The sequence below is a fragment of the Phoca vitulina genome, unplaced genomic scaffold (genome assembly GCF_004348235.1).
Source record: "Phoca vitulina isolate PV1807 unplaced genomic scaffold, GSC_HSeal_1.0 scaffold23, whole genome shotgun sequence".
NCBI lineage: Eukaryota > Metazoa > Chordata > Mammalia > Carnivora > Phocidae > Phoca > Phoca vitulina.
The window spans coordinates 23,503,276-23,525,187 of NW_022589726.1; the positions used below are offsets into that span (position 1 = coordinate 23,503,276).

Genomic DNA, 21,912 nt, shown 5'->3' on the forward strand with positions numbered 1-21,912 from the left:
GTAATCACCTCCTCACCCTCCACACCCCTCCCCCAACCTCTCCCATCACCTGCCTCAGCATTCCAGGAATGGGGTGGGGGGCAGCCAGGAGCTCCTTCTTGCTTCCTTTGCCTTTGCACCTGCTGGCGCCTGCTGGGGGTCTGCTCCCCATTCCTCTGCTCCTGGCCAGCTCCTGTTTATTCTTTTAGTCTGAGCCCAGCTGTCCCCTCCAGGAAGTCTTGTCCATTCCTTTCAAACAGAGTTGGGTGCCACACTTTTCCTACCCCGCAATTCCTAGCATCTCTATGTATACACTATACGGTAGCATCTCACCCGCTACCTTATAGTGTCAGGACCTACGTAAGCAATGGATTCCCTTGGGAGACCGGGGCTTCAGAGAGTGGGTCTTCTTTTCTTACTGTCTCTATTGCCTTAGCCCCTACCACAAAGTCTGGTACATAAGTGTTCAATACTATTTATTGAGTGAATAAATGAAGATGACTCCTTCCACTATAATAGAAATTGACTATCTTGCAGCATTATGAAAAAAAAATATTGATGTCCGTTTTTCTCAACAACACTTTGAGATCTATTAGTGTACCTCCTGCTGGTAGAGAAGAAAACAATCCCTCCTTTCAGAACAAACTGGACATGTATATTTTTGTCTGGACTCTAAATAACTCATAAATGACCATTCAGAATCAAAGGTTCTTTTTTAAGAGAGTTGATTGCTGCTGGTCAAGCACCCAAAATATTCTCACTAAAAATAGACATTCAGCTAGTGGCTAATATCTGGGATTGATTAACAGTTGTTGTAAAACCTAGGAGAGGAGCTCTTCGTTTTCGTTGCCTTTGTTTTTAATAAATGTTTATCATTTCTCTCATAGGGAGAGTAATCCATAATTTTTTTTAAAAGATTTTATTTATTTGACAGAGAGAGATATAGCGAGAGAGGGAACACAAGCAGGGGGAGTGGAAGAGGGAGAAGCAGGCTTCCCGCTGAGCAGGGAGCCCGAGGTGGGGCTCGATCCCAGGACCCTGGGATCATGACCTGAGCCCAAGGCAGATGCTCAGCTAATGACTGAGCCACCCAAGCGCCCCAGTAATCCATAATTTTTAAAGTTTAGTTGCAAATATAGATGAGGGAAAAATAAAAGATTACCCACATTTCCACAATGGGAAATAACTGCTTATTTATATTTTGATAGGTGTACTTTCAGGCATTTTTTCCTTCCCATATGTTTGTATATGTTATATGTCCATAATTTTAAAAACATAGGGCTTATATTACTGTTAGATCTTGTATCTTGCTTTTAAAACTTTTATAATTTTCCCACACCCTTATTCCTTGAATATTCTTTGAACACATGATTGGTAGTTATTGCTTTATATTCTGGGCAGGCAGCTCGATATAAAGGAACTAATGCGTATAGTATGACCAGTCATTTTGCCATCTGGCCATTGGCTCTGAGCAGAAGAAGGAACTACTGCAGGATCGGTCAGTTGAAGTAATTATTACAATGTTGCTTGTTGCAACCTCATATATAAGTTCCAAAGAAAGGTTTTGGATGCACAGATCGAATCAGTGTCCTTAGTAGAGATTTTCATTAATTCAACATTTATACAGTACCTGTAATAACCCAGGCAGAGGCTAAAATTAATCAAGGTAAACAAGCAAAAGAGATTGTTTTACAACTAATCTAAATTGGCCATCTAGACGTACTCGAATCCATCCCCAAACCTCCTAAACCACCTGACCCAGTGTCTCCAGTCTGCTGCTGTCCTGCTAAGTAAGGTCACGACATTTACTTTAACTGAGTCAATTTTCCTATATTTAAGGAAAGATTGATGCTACCGACTTTATACCCAGCCCTCCAGGATTTATAAATCCGCACTCAAGCGACCCATAAAGTACAAAAAGCTCAGGTCGTCTTGCTGCACTGGGCACCATTAACCCCTGTAGCAAAGGATGATACATCAGTCTGCAGGTGCCCTGTGAAGAGTTCTGACCATGATAGCCCTGCCCTAGAGTTGCTTACAGCCTGCAGAAGAGATGAGCATGCCTGGCAGAAACCTGTCCCTCTCATTTACTGCACAGACCTGACTCAGGAAATCCTCTGTGTTCCCTAAAAGCAGCCCACTAAGAACTGTCACTGAGTCACAGCTCGAGATACCGCTGGGAGTCCAAATGCAAGCAAGAGGGCACCAGGCTTACAATCTCCAATTACTGATGAAATTACAAAATCAAAATGTATAAAATTTGTTCTGCTAGAGAATTTGCTTTTACAGGGAAGGGATCGATGGGAATATGAAAGAGAGCAATGGAAATTAATGTGTCGTGGCCCCCAAAGAATATAATTTTTAAACCATCACTTGCTATTCATTAGAAAGGCAATCAACTCAAGCTACCATTATGTTAATACTGTATTCTGTACAAAGAACTTAAATTAACAAGGTGATTAACTGGAAGTGTTTTTATCATTATAGTTACTTACACATCTCCTTCCTTCCCAGTGCTGTTTATTCAAGCAGGCATTGTAAAGGGTAGGAATCATTCTTTAGAACAAACTTTTAAGAGCTCTAATTTAACATTTAGAATTTCGGTATATTATTTGAGTTGTAATCAGTCATAAGCCTCATAGTCCTTGTTATTCTTTACCCTGATAGACCTGCTTAGGCAGAAGCCTGGAATGAACTTTTGATACGTTTTTCTCTGCATCATATCCATGCATAATCAAGACATAAAATTGGACAAGAATTTGAGTTGTTTCAAAGGCAAATGGCAGAGAACAAAATATCAACGACATGAGCTGTCTTCTAACTAGTTTTTTTTTTTTTCCCGTCAGCTGAAGCTAAAAGGAATTCTCTCTTTAGATCGGTGACAAAGTCAGTTTGTCCACCTGCACCAAACTTGTTTGCTAATTTTGCAACATAGTAGTTGACTATTCAAACATTTCCAAAATGCTCCATTGTATAACTGTAAAGGCGCTTTCAGCTGGGGTGAAGAGAGGGGCTTGCGCCTGGGTGGCTCAGTTGGTTAAGCGACTGCCTTCGGCTCAGGTCATGATCCTGGAGTCCCAGGATCGAGTCCCGCATCGGGCTCCCTGCTCGGCAGGGAGTCTGCTTCTCCCTCTGACCCTCCCCCCTCTCATGCTCTCTCTCTCTCATTCTCTCTCTCAAATAAATAAATAAAATCTTAAAAAAAAAAAAAAGAGGGGGGCTTGCCATCGACTAAGCAATTTCCTCAGAATGCAGGGGTCATTGCATTTTTCTTGGCCAGGGAGGTTTATAGAGCAGAAAAGCAAGGCCTCTCCCAGGGGCCTGGGCTGGGAAGCCTTTTGGAGCCTCATATTTGAGAGTGTCCCGAATTTAGACTTTTTGAAGATATCCTCAAATGAGGCTGTTGAAAATCACTTGTATTGTATGTGCATTTAGGTGTTAGTTTGCTAAATGGACATGTTGACAATGTACTACAATTTAGTGACACTGTATTGGATTTAAGTAGATTTTTAAATATATTTGGAGACTCAAAAAAATGGAAGTGGCCTAAGATTCCATGGATATCTGAGAGGCTGTGCTGAAGGAGAATTAGAAAAGTATTAATCTTTCCTTCTGTGTCTACAATTAATTAGGCAGGTGGCTCTTTGGAGTAATATCCAGTTTTATCTTCTTTTATTCCATATTTTTTAGTCTGTAAGTTGAGGTTAATAATTATATAACCATGAAAAGAGATACCTATAGCAACACCTAAGCTTTCATCACTCTGCAAACGACACAAAGATTGCAGTAGCACAAGGATATAAGTACTCAACTCACCTGCAGGATAACATGAAATCCTGCTATTTGAATAATTTAGGAAGATTGTTGTACCATTTCAGAATGGCATTTTTTTTCCTTTTTTGCATGTATCCATATTAAAAAAGATAAAGTAAAGAATTTGGAGTGTCAAAGCATGATATCAAAAAAAGATCACAAATTCTCTTCAACACTGTAAGTTTGAAAATCAAAATCCAGAGGGTAAATCCTATGTCAAAAAGAAGTCATCAAGATCTTGTTTCTAACTGCAGTTGTGCTGGTATCTTTCACTTGGGGGAATGACTTGGTAGATCCGATAGACATTTACCTACAATGTGATAAGTAGTTGGATTAATGTAAGTGTCCATATTTGGAAGCACTAATATTGACTGTAGGATGACAGACATCTAGTCTTGGGACTTGATCTATTTTCTTAGATTTTGAGTTTTTGAAGCTAAAGGCTGAAAATGATAAAAAGTAACTCTTCTTGGGGCACCTTTGTGGCTCAGTCAGTTAAGCGTCCAACTTTTGATTTCAGCTCAGGTCATGATCTCAGGGTCGTGAGATTGAGCCCCGCATTGGGGTCCATGCCAGATGGGGAGTCTGCTTGAGATTCTCTCTCTCCCTCTCCCTTCCCCCTCCCCACCCGACCCTGCGTGCACGAGCACTCTCTCTCTCTCTCAAATAAATAAATAAATAAATTTTTAAGTAACTCTTCTTAGAAAATAAGACATCACAAAAAGAATGTAGTATAGAAAAGTTAAAGAGAAAGAGAAGAAAAATGTAGGGGACCTAAAGAGAAGTTGAAGTAGGAGTAAAGAAAAGGAAGTAAATGCAGATACAGACACAATACAAAATTATTAAAAATTAGGTAATTTGGTTTCTTAGTCATTATTGTTTCTACCCACCATCTTCCAGTTTGACTATAACCAGATCCTATTTCCAAGTACTATTTTGTCCCATGACTAATATTAGAAATTTGGGTGCAGTCCCAATGAAAACAAGAGGTTATCTTTCTCAGGGTCATTGCAAAATGCCATGATGGTCTGGCTAAGGCATTTTTTTTTAATTGTTGACTCATTTTGCCTTGATCCAGCTGGAACTTTCTCTTTGAGGACATCATTAAAGGTAGAAATTTTAAACAAGATGATCAAGTATTTTAAAGATGAGCAAGAAAAATATTGATTCAGTGCACAGGTGTGATCTGAATTCATTTTGAGCCAACAGTTTTGTACTTTCAATAGATAACATATTGGGATATACACTCGTTTAAGACCTTCTCTGTACTATTTGAAAATGATAACCCAGATGGATGGAAGGGGTGCTGAAGAGGATGAGTAATCACCGTATAGTCTCTTTCAGTACATAAAGGAAAATGAAGATTTTACTGCAAGTTTCTTGTTTTTCATAGAATAGTCACATAAAATTCATGGCCTGTATTGTGAGCCAGTGAAAGTGATAAATGGAAACAGTACAAGAAAGAATCAAACTACCACTGACCTCAATTTAAATCCTTTCCATCTGCCTTTTCATTTGCCTATCTGAGAATAACAGCAGAAATAACCAGAGCCATACTACCATTCAGCCTCCTCACTGTCCTCCATGTCCCTACCTCGATCTCCATCCCATCTTCCTACCTGCATCCCTTCCTTCCCTGCTGATTTTATGATTCTTTTTTCAGAAGCTTTCAAGAGATCCTTGTCACTAAAATTCTGTGCTCCCTAGACTTCATGGCTTTTACAGTCTGGATTATTCTATTCTACTCCATTCTTTTTTTCCCTTGAAAGTCTCCGCTGCAGCCAGACTGGTTCTCACTCTTGCCAGAATATGCTTTAGCCTATCTACAATTTTCACCCAGGATGCTTTTCCCTTTTCTCTCTACCTATTGGGATTTCATGTGGACTTTTAAGGCCCCCCTCAAGGTCCATGCGCACCCTCATGCCTTCTTGGATGGCCTCCCCAGGGGACTCTTCATCTTCTGGAGTCCTGGAGAATATTGGGCAAATCTGCTGACATTAACTGTGTTATAGTCTGGGAAGCCAGGTATCCCTTTACTTGGGCATATCTTACCCTTAGGCCCCCTTTCCCTCCCTGCCTACCCACCCACGCATCTGTTCCTGGTGGTACTTATATGAATTCCTTATATGAAGGATCAGTTAAAGTGTTTGTAATCTTCTTGTTCAGACTTGCTTCATTATTCACTACCCACATATTTTTCATTTTATTCATTTTTGTAAGTTGGTACATATTCTGGTTCATTACTTCTTTCTACAGTGGTCCTGGAACCAAATCAGAGACTAAATGAGTATGTTGCATTTGCCATGCTTTAAAAATCAAAAGAGCATAGACCTATTACCAAGTGTATATGAAATTACATCATGTATGATTTTAAGAAACAGGCAGAACATTAAACTAGACTGTTAAGTCTGTTTTCCTTATGAATGGAAACTTAAAATGAGTTCTGTAAAGACCAGACTATACATTTATTCATTAATTAACATAGATAAACATTTCAAAAACTGAGGGAAGAAAATAGACAACAAAATTCCTAAGCTATTTTAATTCAGCTACTTTTGTCAAATTAATTTTCAAGGTATGTATTTGATTTTTAAGTGAATATTAGGAAAGTTTGTGATAAGAATTTTGCAATTAGAATAGGTTCAAAAGAAATATAAGACCCTTCATAGAACTCTCTTAAGTGTGCTCTTTATTTTAATCTAATATGCTAATTTACTATAATTTAGTATACTTGAAGAAGATCTAAATTATAAATGAAATCTAAACTTAAAATTTTAAGAGAGGTAAAACTTTAGGTACTTAGACATTTAGCTCTATTCTTTTTTATATGAAGATATCATAGTATGAAATTCACATATTAGAATCCTTTTTTTTTTTTTCAGTTGACCCACTATGAAGTGGAATTTTACTAGAAGACAGGTATTTAATCTTCTAACAATTAGTGCAGGTTTTTGCTCGCTTCATCGTTAACTTTGCAAAAAGAAAGAAATCTTAAGTTGGAAAGCTCACAATTAAATGATGGAAGTAATTTGAAAAGGAATATTCTTTAAATTTTTCTGAAATTAAGATTAATACATTCATTATATTTTTTTCTTAGACCATAATAATTTTCATCCAATAAAAGACAAATCTACAGAGTAATTTTGAAAAATAAAGAACAAGCTGGGGCACCTGGGTGGCTCAGATGGTTAAGTGTCTGCCTTCGGCTTGGGTCATGATCCCAAGGTCCTGGGATAGAGCCCCACGCTGGGCTCCTGACTCAGTGGGGAGCCTGCTTCTCCCTCTCCCTCTGCCTCTCCCCCTGCTCATGCTCTCTCTCTCTCTCTCTCTGTATCTCTGCGTCTCAGATGAATAAATTAAAAAAAAATCTTAAAAAAAAAGAAAAAGAACAAGAGAAATATACAAGCAAATATACCATATAAAAGTTAATAGGCCAAATGGGCACATTTGAAAAGAAAATAAGAAATAGGTAACTGGACCTTTTACGTAATATTTAATGCCTTGCATCAGCTTAAGAATTTCTTACTCAAAGAACAATGTTTACTTGTGTTTTTATGGAAATCGGGAGTTCCCAATTTGTAATCCAGCATTTCTTCTGATTGGTCATTAGATTGTTCACTCATGTCATAAATATTTAAAAGGCAAAGAACCCTTAATTCTGGATTGATTTTTAATCTTTTTCTCACCTCACTGATACATTTTCATAACAGAATAAATTATATGCTAACACATTTTAACTCCTTCTCTGATGTTCGGAAAGCCACATAGATTGCTTTGAAAAGGACGAAATGTTCATTTAGAAATTCTTTAAAAACTCCAAACAGTGTTTTGCTTACTCAGCACATTGCCTTTGAAATGGTAACAGTGGCAGATAGAACTGACAATTTTCAATCTTGTGGTGCCTTGAAGAGTTGGTGCCATTTGTAAGAGTCTGTCATTCCATAAAGTTTCCTCTGAATAAGCCAGCAATTCAAAGGAAAATAACTCTTCTCCTCTATAATTAATATTTTCTATGCATTCTGATTATAATGTTTCATTAAATATGACTCTATAACTATTATTGTTATTATATTATTATACTTTGCCTTCAGTTCGTAGATCTAGAAATGTTAATTTTCTAAAAGCTTTATCAACCAACCTATAGCATCTTAATACAGAATGATACCAATCAAGATAAAACTGTCAGTGAGTATTTTGCTGTATAAAAGCCAAAATTCTAAAAACAAATAGAAATTGGTGTAACCGATGTTTAATCCAAATGTACAACAGTAAACTGAGTTAGCTTCTCTCTTTTTTTTTTTAAGAGCTGACGCAAGTTGGACAGAGGGAGGTATTGGGGCAAGGTGGTGGTGGTATGATTGGCTTGTCTCATTCACGCCCACTGGTCTTTAAATCATTGTCTAGATCCCCGAAGGTTCATATAAGTCAACACTGTTACAGGGGTCTGCCATTCCAAACAATTCCAGAAAGATTGCACAGGACTGGATAAATAATTAAGGTAAAGCTCTTTTTACATGAATAGTTGCAGAGTTAAAATAATGCTTCCTTTCTTCTTTTTATGGTGTAGAGTGTTTATTTATTACAAGTTAAATGTTTGAAATTTTTTCTCATTTTAAAAAAGATAAATTCAGTATAATGTCAGACATTGAAATTATTTACCCAGGTCTTGATTGCAGCTTTCTTTCTTTTGCAGATAATTTTAGGTTTGAGCATAAAATTAGGACAGTGGATAATAGAAAAGGGAAATATAGCAAAAAGAAATTGGTAGGTAACAAGTGTTTAGTTATTTACATCTCCTGGTTAATCACTGAGTAAAGAGTGGACATAATTTGTCTTAGAAAAAAATACAAGGTTTTAGAAGTACATTCTCAATGCCATAACATTAAAGATTTTCTTTATCTTGAAAACAAAAATTCCCACAAAAATTAACCAAAGGAAGACTATCCCATGACTGCAGCAGATACGAACGCCTAAGGGTTTGGGCTGCACCATGATCACATGAAAAAGAAAACAGAGTTGTGACTTACTTTGTCTTCTTATGTGTCCATTTTAATGAAGGAGTATTTTTAGGGTAAATTTATGAGAAGAAACTGGGAAGTTGAATAGAATATAAACATAGCTTTAGATTTGGAAGGACTAGAATCAGTTATCTAAAAATAGAGCTGTACTCCTCAAATTTATCAATTAGATGGGGGAGAATTCTCAGTGAATTTGAGTATCCCCATATTTTGGGTATCTTACAGAGCATTTAGTCATGGTTTAACTAAATGCCCAGCTGATAGCAAAGAGTGTTTCCTAACTCAGTGAAAAAAATATCTAGACTGATGATATATTTCGCATTCATGGACAGTTGGCTGAAAGTTTGATTTTTGACACACTAAAGAAATGTAGGTGTGTTTTCTAGAAAAGACTACCATTTATTCTACAGGCCAAGTCCTCCAGATTTATATTTAGATCATGTTTTAGGGTTTTCATAGAAGTCTTTATTTTCCTACTCCTAAGAAGTAGATCAGCAAGTCCTGAGAAGTGTAGTTTTGAGCACTAGACTCTCGAGTTTTCTATAACTATGTTATACAGGATGCTTTGTAGGTTACTAAAGTTCCTATTTTTAATATAGGAGTTACTTTAGAGAAAGTAAAATAATTTATTTTTAAAAAAAAAAGTGCCTCTGGAGGTAGTCCCATACCTATTAGATAGAATGTAGACATTTTAGAATTTATTGCATCCACAATTCAGGTTCTTAAATATCATGCTTTAATACATGAAGCATGAAGAGTTCACTATGATAATATCATACATGGTACATACCTTTCTGCATTTCTGGAAACTACTGTTTGGGAACATAGGAACTGAAATTTGTGCATGAATTTAGGATGTTTCTCAGTGTTTAAGATGACTAGAGAATCTAGGTTGCCTTCTAAGAACAGAGCAAGAAATGTTATTTTGCTTATATTTTATTTTAGCCTTTATATTATAGTTTATTATATTATATTTTAGCCTTTATACCTCATCAAATGGTGCTGTAACTCTCATATTAGCAAGTATTTACTATTCTTAGCAAAAGGAAAAGACCTCAACATAGGGTTATTTCTTTTAACTCTTCTAGTTAGATATTATTTCTAAGCTATGTCTGAGTAGAGGAAAGGAATGGAAATGCTAGAATATTAGCACCAGCAATAGGAAGTAGTCAAGTAAACACAGTTTTGCTGTCATTAGTAGTTTCTTTTCTAAGACGTACCTCAGACTGAATGATACTGAGTGTTTTTATGGAAGCTAATTTCTGTGAAAAATCATGCCACAGACTAACAACCATCTAATTCTCGATGTGTGACTAGAATGCCATTGTTGGGGAAATTGTTCAAAAGAATTTAATATAAAGGTAATATTAGATTGACTTCATTGTTAAAGCTGTATTCATTTACCTAAGGTACATTTGGGATGTGGAGTTAAGTCAGTTCCTTGGATGCAAAGATCATTTGGCTTTTAGAAGTTGTATGACCAGCTACTTCCCACTTGCTCAACCAAAACGTAAATGACATGGGAAGCGATCTGCTAACTAAGCCTAGATTTCAGAGTAGATTTGTCAGAAATAGGTAGGCATGAAACGGGATGGTGGGAAATGCTCTGCCAATGTCAGCTTCCTCTTCACATTTGCTTATCAGGTAAAATAAATGTTTGCAGTCACTAGGGAAGGTCGTAACTTTTGCCTCTTGACGCAAGGACAGTTTTGCTTTCCAGATTTGAGGTCTTTCTTTGAGGTTGAACTACCTAAGTAAAATAGAAGTTTGCTTTTCTGAGAAGCCCCCACCCTACGTTTCTTGAGTACCTATTCGAAGAACAAGACATAATGTTTAATAACTAGAATTTGGCTATCCATTAGGACATTTAGATAGCTCTTAATAAATATGAAGAAACAAAGCCTTCTGATGATGATAGTATTCTAAATACATTTGTTTCAAGTTCTGATTTTTTTTATCTTCATGAATAAGTGAATTGAAACAACAGTGCAGATGACCTGTGCACTGAAGATCTCTTTGTATCACAGAGAAACTTCACTGCATTGAAGAGAAGCTAGACTACAGAAAGTTCTGTCAAACCAAATTTGCTTTTTCTTTTAGAATAATTTTGAACATTCTTTGTGGAGCAAAGCTGTTCTTTCTCCTGGTAGCCAGAGGGAAACACTTCCATTTCACTTTGAAATATTAACCTTTAAAGGTGTAACAAGAATACGTACTTGTATCTGTAAAGGAGAACATATAGAGATGCAATGGTCTTGGTAGAATATACCACCAGGCACTGTGTCACTTGCTGGGAATATGTAGGGTCTACAAACCCAGCACTCTTCCCACCTTCATGAAGCTCTCTGCCTAGTAGAAGAGATAGTTATTTATCAAATAATCACATAATTTAAAACAGAAGCGCAAAGTGTGATAAGGATGTGAAGGAGAGGAGAATATGGTACCAGAGTATATAACAGGGGATCTAGTTTAGATGGGGGGCCTCTCTGACCACTTGGCATTTAGAGATTTTCAGGTTCTTTTTACTTTGGGAGACACCTGGGTTTAAGAATGTGAAGAAGAACATTCCAGGCAGAGAGAACAGCATGTTAAAAGGTCCCGAGGTGGCAAGGAGAAAAGAAAACAGCCCAGTGTATCCAGTGAGTGAGAGGAGGTATGTTCCATATGGGCCTAAAGAGCTATGTGTGGGTTAAAGTATGTAGAGCCTTAGAGCATATTAGGAAATTTGACTTTATTCTAAAAAGTGATGAAAAAAATCATTTCAGGGCCTTTAGCAGGTAGTCATTTGGAATAACATATTGGCCGTGGAGAGAGAAGTAAATAAAATATTTTTTAAATGTTGGAAGAAGGGTTGCTAGGACTTGGTGATAGATTGGATGTGCGTAGGGAGATTCAGGGTCGAGAATGAGAGGTGTGAATACCTACAGCCAGATTCCCCTGGGAGCAATTGGGTTAATGAAGGTGCTGTGTACTGAGATGGGGAGCAGTAGAAGAATCTCTGCCTATGAAAATTTTATTCTATTATAATGTTACATATCACATATCACATATATTACACATAATATATTTTTCAATTAAGATGTATGCCAACATCATTCTTTCCTAGCCTACCCATGCAAAGATTCACTGATTATTAAGTAGTTATTTAGAGAAAAAAAATAAAAATGTAAATTATGTTGTAATAGTTTGTTCAAAAGCTGTTTTTTCTACTAAATAGTTCATCAGGTACAGGGATTCTGTCTTTCTTTTTTAAAAGATTTTATTTTATTTTATTTTATTTTATTATTTATTTATTTTTTATTATTTATTTATCAGAGAGAGAGCGATGAGCAGGGGGAGGGGCGGAGGGAGAGGGAGAGAGAGAATCTCAAGCAACTCCATGCTGAGCACGGAGCCCAACATGGGGCTTAATCTCACGATCCTGAGATCATGACCTGAGCCGAAACCAAGAGTCAGATGCTAGGCCGACTGAGCCACCCAGGTGCCCCATGGGATTCTGTCTTATTCATGCTTTCTCTTTCATAGTTTCTGGCTCATATTTCATTTTCAGTATTTGTTGAGTGAATAAATACCATCTGTAAAATACTTCCACACTGAGGTATAATCATGTTAATAAATTTTAATAATTATGATATGGTCTGAATGTCTCAAGGTATGTACTTTGTGCTGCAGGCAAATGATGCAGAATATCTAGTTGCTCATAATATTCTAATTCTTTTTAAATTTTGTGTTAGCTGTTGTTTCCTCAAAATAGGTCAATAATAGAATCTTCAGAGCTAAAGATATAAGCTATGAAAATGTGTTCCAGCTTTACCTTGGCCAGGGCCAAAATTAGGATTTGGGGCTGAGATCTTAAATCACTGTTTAATACTTCATGGGCTATATCATGTCATAGTCAAAAGAGAATGTAATGTTTTATAACTGGTATAAATAACATGAGATTAGGTCTCAATTTCCTTATTTGGGAAGCGTATATACCTTGCTTACATTTTTTGTGAGTTTTGAGAATTGTAAAGTCCTCTTTTATAAAAATTGTAGATATGTATATAAAATACTATATATGTTTGCAGGCAGATAAAGACAGTAATTAAATTCTGATTATTAAAAGAAAGAAGGGGGGGGCTGCGTGGCTCAGTCAGTTAAGCATCTGACTTTGGCTCAGGTCATGATCTCAGGGTCCTGGGATCCAGCCCCACACTGGGCTCCCTGCTCAGCGGGAAGCCTGTTTCTCCCTCTGCTCCTCCCCCTGCTGGTGCTCTCTCTCTCTCTCAAATAAATAAATAAAATCTTGTTTTAAAATATATCATTTAAATCCTCACAATGCTGCTTTATGGTAAATGTTATGACCCTCATTTTACATATGGTAAGACAGAAAAGTCAGAAGTTAGTTAATTTGGCCAAGATTTATACCCTGTTATATGTATCACCAGAGCCAGAGTTTCTGTTCCGTGTCTGGCATTAGTTCTCTGTGGTAGAGAGAGCAGAACAGAGGTGGCATAGTAGGGAGGCTACATTACCTCTCTGTGCCTCCATGACTTCATCTGTAAAATGGGAATAAGAACCAAAATAGTACCTATCTCAGAGGGCTGCTGTGAGGATTAAACGAGTTGATAGATGTAAAGCTCTATAACAGTGTCTGGCACGTAGTAAGTGCCACCGTGTTGGATATATTTTTTTATATATATCCAGGATATATACCAGGTTAGCATGGCTTAATATGAATGAAATCGGTGAGGTTCCTTTGAATAAGTACGAAGTGAAATGGAATTTGAAGCCCCCAGGTCTACTGCCATGTATATTCCTGTAGCCCCCAGAGGGGTTGACTGAGTAAAGCATGGAACGCAGAGCATTCCAGGAATTATGGCTCAGATGTGCAAATGGCCTGAGGTAGTAGAGAACCTGGGGAGTTCCTGAAATTGCAAGAGGGCTACTGTAGCTAGAACATCGAGCTGGGGAGGAGAGGAGACCAGAGAAGAGGGTGAGCCACACAGAGCCTCGTGGGCTTGTTGAGAACTTAGACTTTCTCCTAAAAACAAGGGGAACACATGAAAGAGTTTTAAGCAAATAAATATGACCTAAGTTTAGTTTTCAAAGGATCATTCTGGCTGTTGTGCGAAAAGTGAATTTTGGGGGAGGGGAGACAAGAGAGGATTCAAGGACGTGGATTAGGTTTGCTGTAGTTGACAGAGTGAGAGAAACCGTAGTAGTTGGACAAGAGTGATGGTGGGAGAAATGGAAAGTAGTAGATTAACTTGAAAATATATGTTGACGAGTTGTAAAATCAACCAGACTTTGTAAAGGACTGGATGTGGAGGGTGGGGTAAGAAAGGAAAATTTATAATAGAAGATTCATGCTTCTGGTTTCAGTACCTGGATAAATGGTAACAATATTCTTTGGATAGGAAACATTGGAAGAAGAGGAAACTGTTGCAAGTTAGATTCTGGACACATTGAATTTAAACTGCCTCTGAGATATGCAAGGATATGCATCAGTTAGGAGGCTGGACATAGGCGGCTGGAGCTCAGAGGAGAGGCCTGGCCCAGAGATGGACCTTGGGATATGAAGTCTTGGGAGTCAATGGTAAGAATGGAGGATTGGGACCTCGTGTTGAGGAATTCAAGCAATGAAGCTTTAAACAAAATAATACCTTTTAAAAGAAAAAAACCCACGAAAGTTCTAAAAAATAATAGCAGTGTTCATAATAAACACAAGTGTGGAAGATTTCCTAGAAGCCAGAAAGCAGATAGCACTGGAAAATCTGTGAAAGAGAAAAGGAACCGGGTAAACGAGGGTAAAAAATTCACAGGGTACGTGGGCTTTTTTTCGGAATGAGCCTGGCAACAACTCCAAATGAAATGAATGTATACAAAGAGAAGGTGTGTCTTATGGGCAACCAATGACCAGGTTTTTGCCAAGGAACCTCAGTTTGGACATGTTCATCTGTTTGGGCCACCACCTTTGCTCAAAGGTTAAGCCTGTGATCTAGTCTGGAAAGAAAGCCTGACTTGGGGTGCCTGGGTGGCTCAGTCATTAAGCGCCTGCCTTCAGCTCGGGTCATGATCTCAGGGTCCTGGTATCGAGCCCCACATCGGGCTCCCTGCTCAGCGTGAGCCTGCTTCTCTCTCGGCCCCTGCCCCTCCCCCTGCTTATTTTCTCTCTTTCTCTCTCTCAAATAAACAAAATCATATATATATACATATACATATATGTGTGTGTGTGTATATATATGTGTGTGTGTGTATATATATATATATATATTTAAAAAAGAAAGCCCGACTTTACAAATGGCACTGGGGCCTCCACAGCAGACAAAGAGGGATTACAAGCAGAAATAGAAGCTCCACCCAAGAGGAAAACACATGAGAACATTTTGCTCCCATAGAAACCTCTCCGAGAGTGCCTGCTACATCCGGGAGGGGCGTTCTCCAGGATGCTCCACATAGACATCTGCAGAGAAGCCACTTACGGGACCTATAAGGGAGCAACCCATTAATGAAATGGGCCTGCAAGATTTAAGAGAAACCCCGAGGACTACCTAAGTTAACCACCATACTCTTCATTCATAAAGAAGAACAGACAACCTAGGATCACTAAGAACTTAAGGAAAACCAGCAAGTGAGAGAGGGACCAAGATGAACAAACAGAATTAACTCCAGAAAAATACATAATTTAGGGAACAAAAGGAGCTTTTGAAAACTTCCAGTCAATGTCTTTAGAAAGATTTGAGAAAATACTGCCTCTATAAAAACAAACAAAAAGGGTAGTATGAAAAAAGAGGGAGAAGATGAAGACCAAATTATTACAAATTAAAAACATGATTGTGAAAAATAATTAGTGGGCAGGTTGGAAAATAAGATAGATATAGCTTAAAAGGAAACTGTGTTATACAATGGAATATTATTCAGCCCTAAAGAAGAAGGAAATCTTGCCATTGGCAGCAACATGGATGGAGCTAGAGAATATTCTGCTAAATGAAATAGGTCAGTCTGAGAAAGACACATATCATATGATTTCACTCGTGTTTGGCATTTAAGAAACAAAACAAACAAGCAAAGGAGGATATAAAGAATGAGAGGCAAACCAAGAAACAGACTCTCAACTATAGAGAACAAGCTGGTGGTTACCAGAGGGGAGGGGGGTGGGAGGATGGGTGAAATAGGGGATGGGGATGAAGGAGGGCACTTGCCCTGATGAGCACCAGGTGACATATGGAAGTGCTGAATCACTATATTGCACACCTGAAACTAATATACTGTATGTCACCTCCCTGGAATTTAAATAAAAACTTAAAAAACAAAGTAAACGATGTTTTTCTACTCTACTCAATACTTCTTCAAACAAAGTTTAAGGGCAAAATAAAGCTTTTTTTCCAACATGAAAGAACTCAGAAATTCTGTTTACAAACATGGATACATTGTGTGAAAAGAGTTACCAAGGTGGATTCCAGCACCATGCAAAATGAATTGAAGAAAGAAGATGGAATGGTGTTCAGAAGACATTGGCAGCTGAGTGAGATTCAGAGGGTGGAAAGTGAAAGGATGGAAAATTCACTTGCAAAGTTTTACTAACAGAGGACCTCCAGATCATTTATTATGTAGTCAAATTTACCACTTGGTTCTTTAGAGCATACCATTTACACAATCATAATGTTGCCAATGCTGATTGTTGGTTTTTAGTGTTCAAAAACAACCTACAGAAAATTATGAGAGACTTCATTGTTTTACAGAAGAGTATGGAAGTATTATGAATCTCAACATTGTAAAAGTATTTCATTAACTAAAACAATTAGGAGCTTGTGAGAAGGACGGATAGAAGGAAGTATGCTAATTTCCTCACCTGTCATTCATCTTAAGTCTAGAATTGATAAACCATGTCAGAGATGTTTTAGTGAATAATTTAAATTTAGAATAACTAACAAGAACTAAAAATAGAAACGGTCATTCATAGGTCCTGCTCTTCGGTGAAACTGGTCTGTGTGATGGATGGAGGAAACTTTTTTACTCATTTAATACAAGTTTCTATTTTTTCTTTAACAGTAGGCGTATCTTCTATCCTCTCTGTTGGCTTTTATAATTTTTCTCTTTATCTTTATCATATTAATGAATATATTCATTTTTATTCCTTCTGCTTGAAATACTATGTGCTTTTTTAAAAATCTTGAGAGCTACTGTCTTTTTTTTGGTTCTGGACAATTCTCTGCCATTATGTCTTTTCTGTTTTGCTTCTCCCTGGCCTCATACTTTTCTCATAATAAGAGGGCAAGTGGAGTATGTTAGACTTCTTATTCTTGCTTCCCCACCATGTCTCTTAACTTCATATTTGTCTTTCTTTACCTATTTGTGATATAATTGAATGATTTCCATGGATCTATCTTTCAGTTTCATGACTCTCCCTTCAGCTGAGTTCTCTTTATTTCAATGACTATTTTTTTTAATTTTTAAAATTCCTTTTTTGGCTCTTTTTCAAACCAGCCTGATCATCTTTTATAATGTTCTTATTTTATGGATGTTAGCTCTTATTTTGAATCTTCCTATTAGTTTTTATTATATAGTTTTAAAGTCCCTTTTAGATTGCTTTGCTAGCTCTAGTTACTCAGGTATGAACCTTCTTTCTCATGCTTACTGACACTCATCCTGAGTTTCCACATGTGTTCTGTGGCTTTTGTACTTGGGGTCGTGAACTCAGCAAGTGTGAGTTGCCTTCCACAGATGTGCTGCCCGGGTGCTGGATTGCAAAGGCATTCCCATGTGGTTTTATATTTGTCAGGGGACTTTTGGATTTCCTGAGTTCTGGAGCAATTGTTATGTTAGTTTCTGTGCTTGGGATATTCTTACCAAATGGGTAGTGCATATTCAGAACCACACCTTCCAAGAGTGAGAGTACTTCTACCACTATAACAGTTCAACAAGAATTGTATCAACAGCATATGATGGATTCATAGCTTTTTTTTTTTTTAAACCCAATGCCAGTCCACCCCTTTTCATGTTATAGTTGAAGAAAATGAGGTTAAAAAAAAAAAAAAAGGTGCCTGGATGGCTCAGTCGGTTAAGCATCTGCCTTCAGCTCAGGTCATGATCCCAGGGTCCTGGGATCAATCCCCACATCGGGGTCCCTGCTCAGCAGGGAGCCTGCTTCTCCCCCTCCCTCTGCTCCTCCTCCTGCTCATGCGCACATGCACTCTTTCTCGCGCTCTCTCTCAAAAATAAATAAAATCTTAAAAAAAGGTTAACTTGTGCTGGGATCCAATGAATTAAAAGCAGAGCAGAACCTAAAAGCTCAGTCTCTTTGCTGTTGAAATGCATTTTAATTTTATATGGATGGTGACAGATGCTGATTCAAAGCTAAACCTGTGCTTCCTTTTGTTACATTCTTAGCTTTGGCTTCATGATCCATGTGCCTGGAAAGCATCTCCCTTGGCATGATCCTACCCTGTGTTGCATGTTATCAGGCATTCTGGTGATGTGAATTCTTTCATACCCAATTAGCAAATTCAAGCAGTAATTTTCCTATCTTACTGCTGGTAGAGACACTGTTAGATTCTGCCTTGTCAGATCTTTGTCAACAATTTACTTTCGTCTTCCTTTCTTTTAAAATCAGGCAATTTGCTTACAAACAGGAAAGCCTCTTGAAGATGGCTGCCAGGTCATATTTTTTTTTCCTTCCCACAGTGACTAGCAGAGCACCTGCCATGTTCATCTACATAGGCACTCTATAAATATCCGATGATTTAGTGATTTATTAAAGGACTTTCCTTCTTCTCTTTGATTTTCTGTTTTTGTATTGGGTAAGGGAAACTTGCCAGAAATAAATTTATAGGACAGTTTTCAGGAGTGTACTTTCTTTCCGTGTTTCTATAGAGACCATACACAAAGTAGGTGATCCATATTCATTTATCTAATTTAAAGGAAATTATGATTTATTTCATGTTCTTCTTGCAGGAAAGAGTGTTCTGAACACCAGCCTAAAGTGGAAGAGCCTGAGGCTGAAGGTGCAGTATACTGTTTACACTGAAGGAGCTTGTGTGTGGACAAGAGGTGCTGGCAGCTCAAATGGATCCCATGGAGCTGAGAAATGTCAACATCGAACCTGATGACGAGAGCGTCAGTGGAGAAAGTGCTCAAGATAGCTACACCGGGATGGGTAATTTAGAAAAGGCAGCAATGAGCAGGTATGGGATTAAAAATGACCGGGTTCCATGGTAAAATGACAGGTTTATGGATGTGAAAAACAAGGTTTTTGTCAGGAAGAATTGGACTCATTATCTATTTGCAAGATAACCATGACATTGATGTTCACACATCAACTCTGATCCTGAAGTTCATTATTATATCATCATTATATGTCAGTCTGATTTAGACTGTGGGTGACTAATTTAGAATTGAGGTTACAGTGTTCTAGTCCCCATTAATATAGAACATTCAAAGTTATATAACCTATCACTTCTTTCACCTTTTGGACTATTTTCCCCTCAGATTTCTCTTCCTTTGACTGCCCCTTCGATGTTGCCGCATCTCCAGAATTCTGTAGCGATTCTTTGGTCACTAAAAGTGACATGTGAGCAAGCTCATTGACAACTCTCACAATTCCACTCACCAAATGTGTGCCATGTCTTCAGCCTGTTAGACTTCTCACTTCATTTCAGGTCACTCTATCCAACTATCTACCACACGTCTCTACAGGGTGCCTCATGTGTCTGAATTGCCTCATTTATAAAGTCAAACTTGGGATGTCTAATATTGAACTCCTGTATTTCTCTTCAAAATCTCCTCCTCCTCCAGTAATTGCCATCATGGTGAAAATCACCACTGTCTTGTAGCAACTCAGTCAAAAGACCCTGACTGTCAACCTCAAATCTCTCCCAGCCACACATCCAGTGTTTGATTATATCTGATTGGTTCTACCTCTTTAATGTTTCAAATCCACCCTCTTCTCTGTACCCATTCTACTGCCATCTTACTCTAGGACCTCATCATCTGTCACCTATTAGAACAGCCTTTCCTGTCCCTTGGTCTCCCTGTCTTACATTTTGCTCTCCTCCAACTAGCTCTTCACATCCCTGCAAAAGTAATCTTCTACAATTGAGAGTAACTCAGGTTCCATCCCTTGGTAAAGCCTTTCAGTGGCTTCCCATTAGCTATAAGACAAAGATTGGGCCATCCCTTGTTTGGCATGTGAGGCCCTTCTTGATTTGTCCCTGATCTGGCTCTCCTGTTCATACCTTGCTCTGCTCCCTTTTTGTAGGAAAGCCTTGTTGAGCCATTTCCAGCTCCCTGTGCCTTCACTCATTCTGCTCCATCAGCCTGGAATGCCCTCTTTTTGTGTCACTCATCCACCTTCCCCTTCCTCCATTGATACCATTCATCCTCCAAGACACAGCTCAAAGTCAGAACTCCGATGAAGCCTTCCCTCAGGTGAAAGTGACCACCCCTCCTTTGTGTGCCCGCTCTCCTCCATCATTCCACCACAACAGGCTACTGGCTTCTGTGGACCCAGCACATAGCATACTGCCTGGAACATAGTAGCTGCACAATAGACATTTGATAAAGGAAATTCATCTCTCACAAAATGGTATAGAACACAATGATGCATGACTTCAGACACTTAGAAGGAAATGTTTGACCAAATCTAGGCCTGAAGTAGAGAATATGACCCTCAAACAAGGACATCTCATTTCATTTCACAACATCCAGGAAAGACCATCAGGAGGAAGCCCTATTCTTCCTCCACAGAGCCTGTGCAGTCAGCTTGTGTGCCGATGGACTAGGGAGATAATGGAGATGTAACTCGTGGCATTTTCTAGGTTGAGCAACTCTTGACAAGGCACAGTGTGGCAGAACACAGGGCTTTGGGATCTGCAGAGTGGTTGCCTGAGTTGAGAGAAGATACTTATCTTCTCATGAGCTTCAGTGAAAAATGCAGCACGACCAACTAGCACCTACTTTTCTGAGCATTAATTACATGAATGCCTGAAAGATAGCTGATCCCCAATAAACTTTGGTTCTTTCCCCTTCACTTGTCACCTTTAGTAAATTGACCAATTCTGAGGGCTCTTGTTTCTGAGAAGGAGGCACATAGATATGAACTCAGCAGGCTGAGCAGAGGGGGACACCATCCCGAGAACAGTCCTACAGGGTCATTCGATTTGGTCCTCTAAAAGCCACAGTGGAAAGTTGGGAATGCTTCTGTTAAGCTTCGTACAATGTGTTCGGGACTGCTTACAGTGACTTAGCTTTTAGCTCCTGACTCAGACCCAGTCATCATTTTGCAATTTTATAATCACTTTAAAAAGATGGGTTTTGCTTATGTCTGGTTGGATTGATCCCTTCAATGTAAATTGTTGGGAAATTGAACATAATTCATTTATTTGGAATCATTATACTTATGTTTTCAATACATGCTGGGTTCAGTATCAAAACATTTAAGACATTCAAAACATTTCTCATATAGTTTATCCAGTCTTGTCATGTTTTATGATTATAATTCATCTCATGCCAAAATAAAAACATGCGAATGCCTTGAGAGAGAAAAATCTATTTACTTTCACATTTTAAATTTTAAAATCTACTCATGGACTAAAGGATTCTAAGTTATTGATTGAGGTAAAGAAATAGAATGTTGGCATTCCAGAGTTTAAATCCAGATGACACTTTTGTTTGCTAACCCTTAGGCCTGTTTTAGGCTCCATTTTATCTTATTTTGTCTGTTTCCAACTATGAACATTATGTCCCAGTCTCCACATAGCAAGTCTATTAACTACGACTATTAAGATAAAGCACAGAAAGGGAGCAGGGGGCGCAGGGGTTCGTGCAGGGATGGAAGAAAGCATTGGCGGGCATTATGCTTCCTAGGAGAGAGAGGAGAATGCCGGGAAATGTTCCTAATTTGTCCACAGTGAATATCTAGAAAAGCCCATCAAACTTAGTAACTTCATCTGCTGGTTCTACCTACACTTGACATTGTTCTATAGTCTCCCAAAGTAACCTTGTTATCTCTTTCTCACAAGATATTTTCAGGATTAGCTTGTTATAAAGGATAATTTGTACAGATCTCCTGTGATTACTAGTCAAGCCTTTTGGACACTTGGTTGTACTAGACCCATTT

At 38.2% G+C, this 21,912-nt stretch overlaps 1 protein-coding gene across 1 annotated transcript in view; it reads left to right on the forward strand.

Annotated features, from left to right (window-relative positions):
• The window catches only part of SLC38A4 (solute carrier family 38 member 4), a 65,965-nt gene that overhangs the window by 20,677 nt on the left and 23,376 nt on the right, over positions 1-21,912 (forward strand). The window contains exon 2 of the mRNA XM_032420725.1: positions 18,750-18,979. Within this exon, the coding sequence (XP_032276616.1) occupies positions 18,861-18,979 (119 nt within the window). The 5' untranslated portion in view covers positions 18,750-18,860. The remainder of the gene's footprint in view (positions 1-18,749; positions 18,980-21,912) is intronic.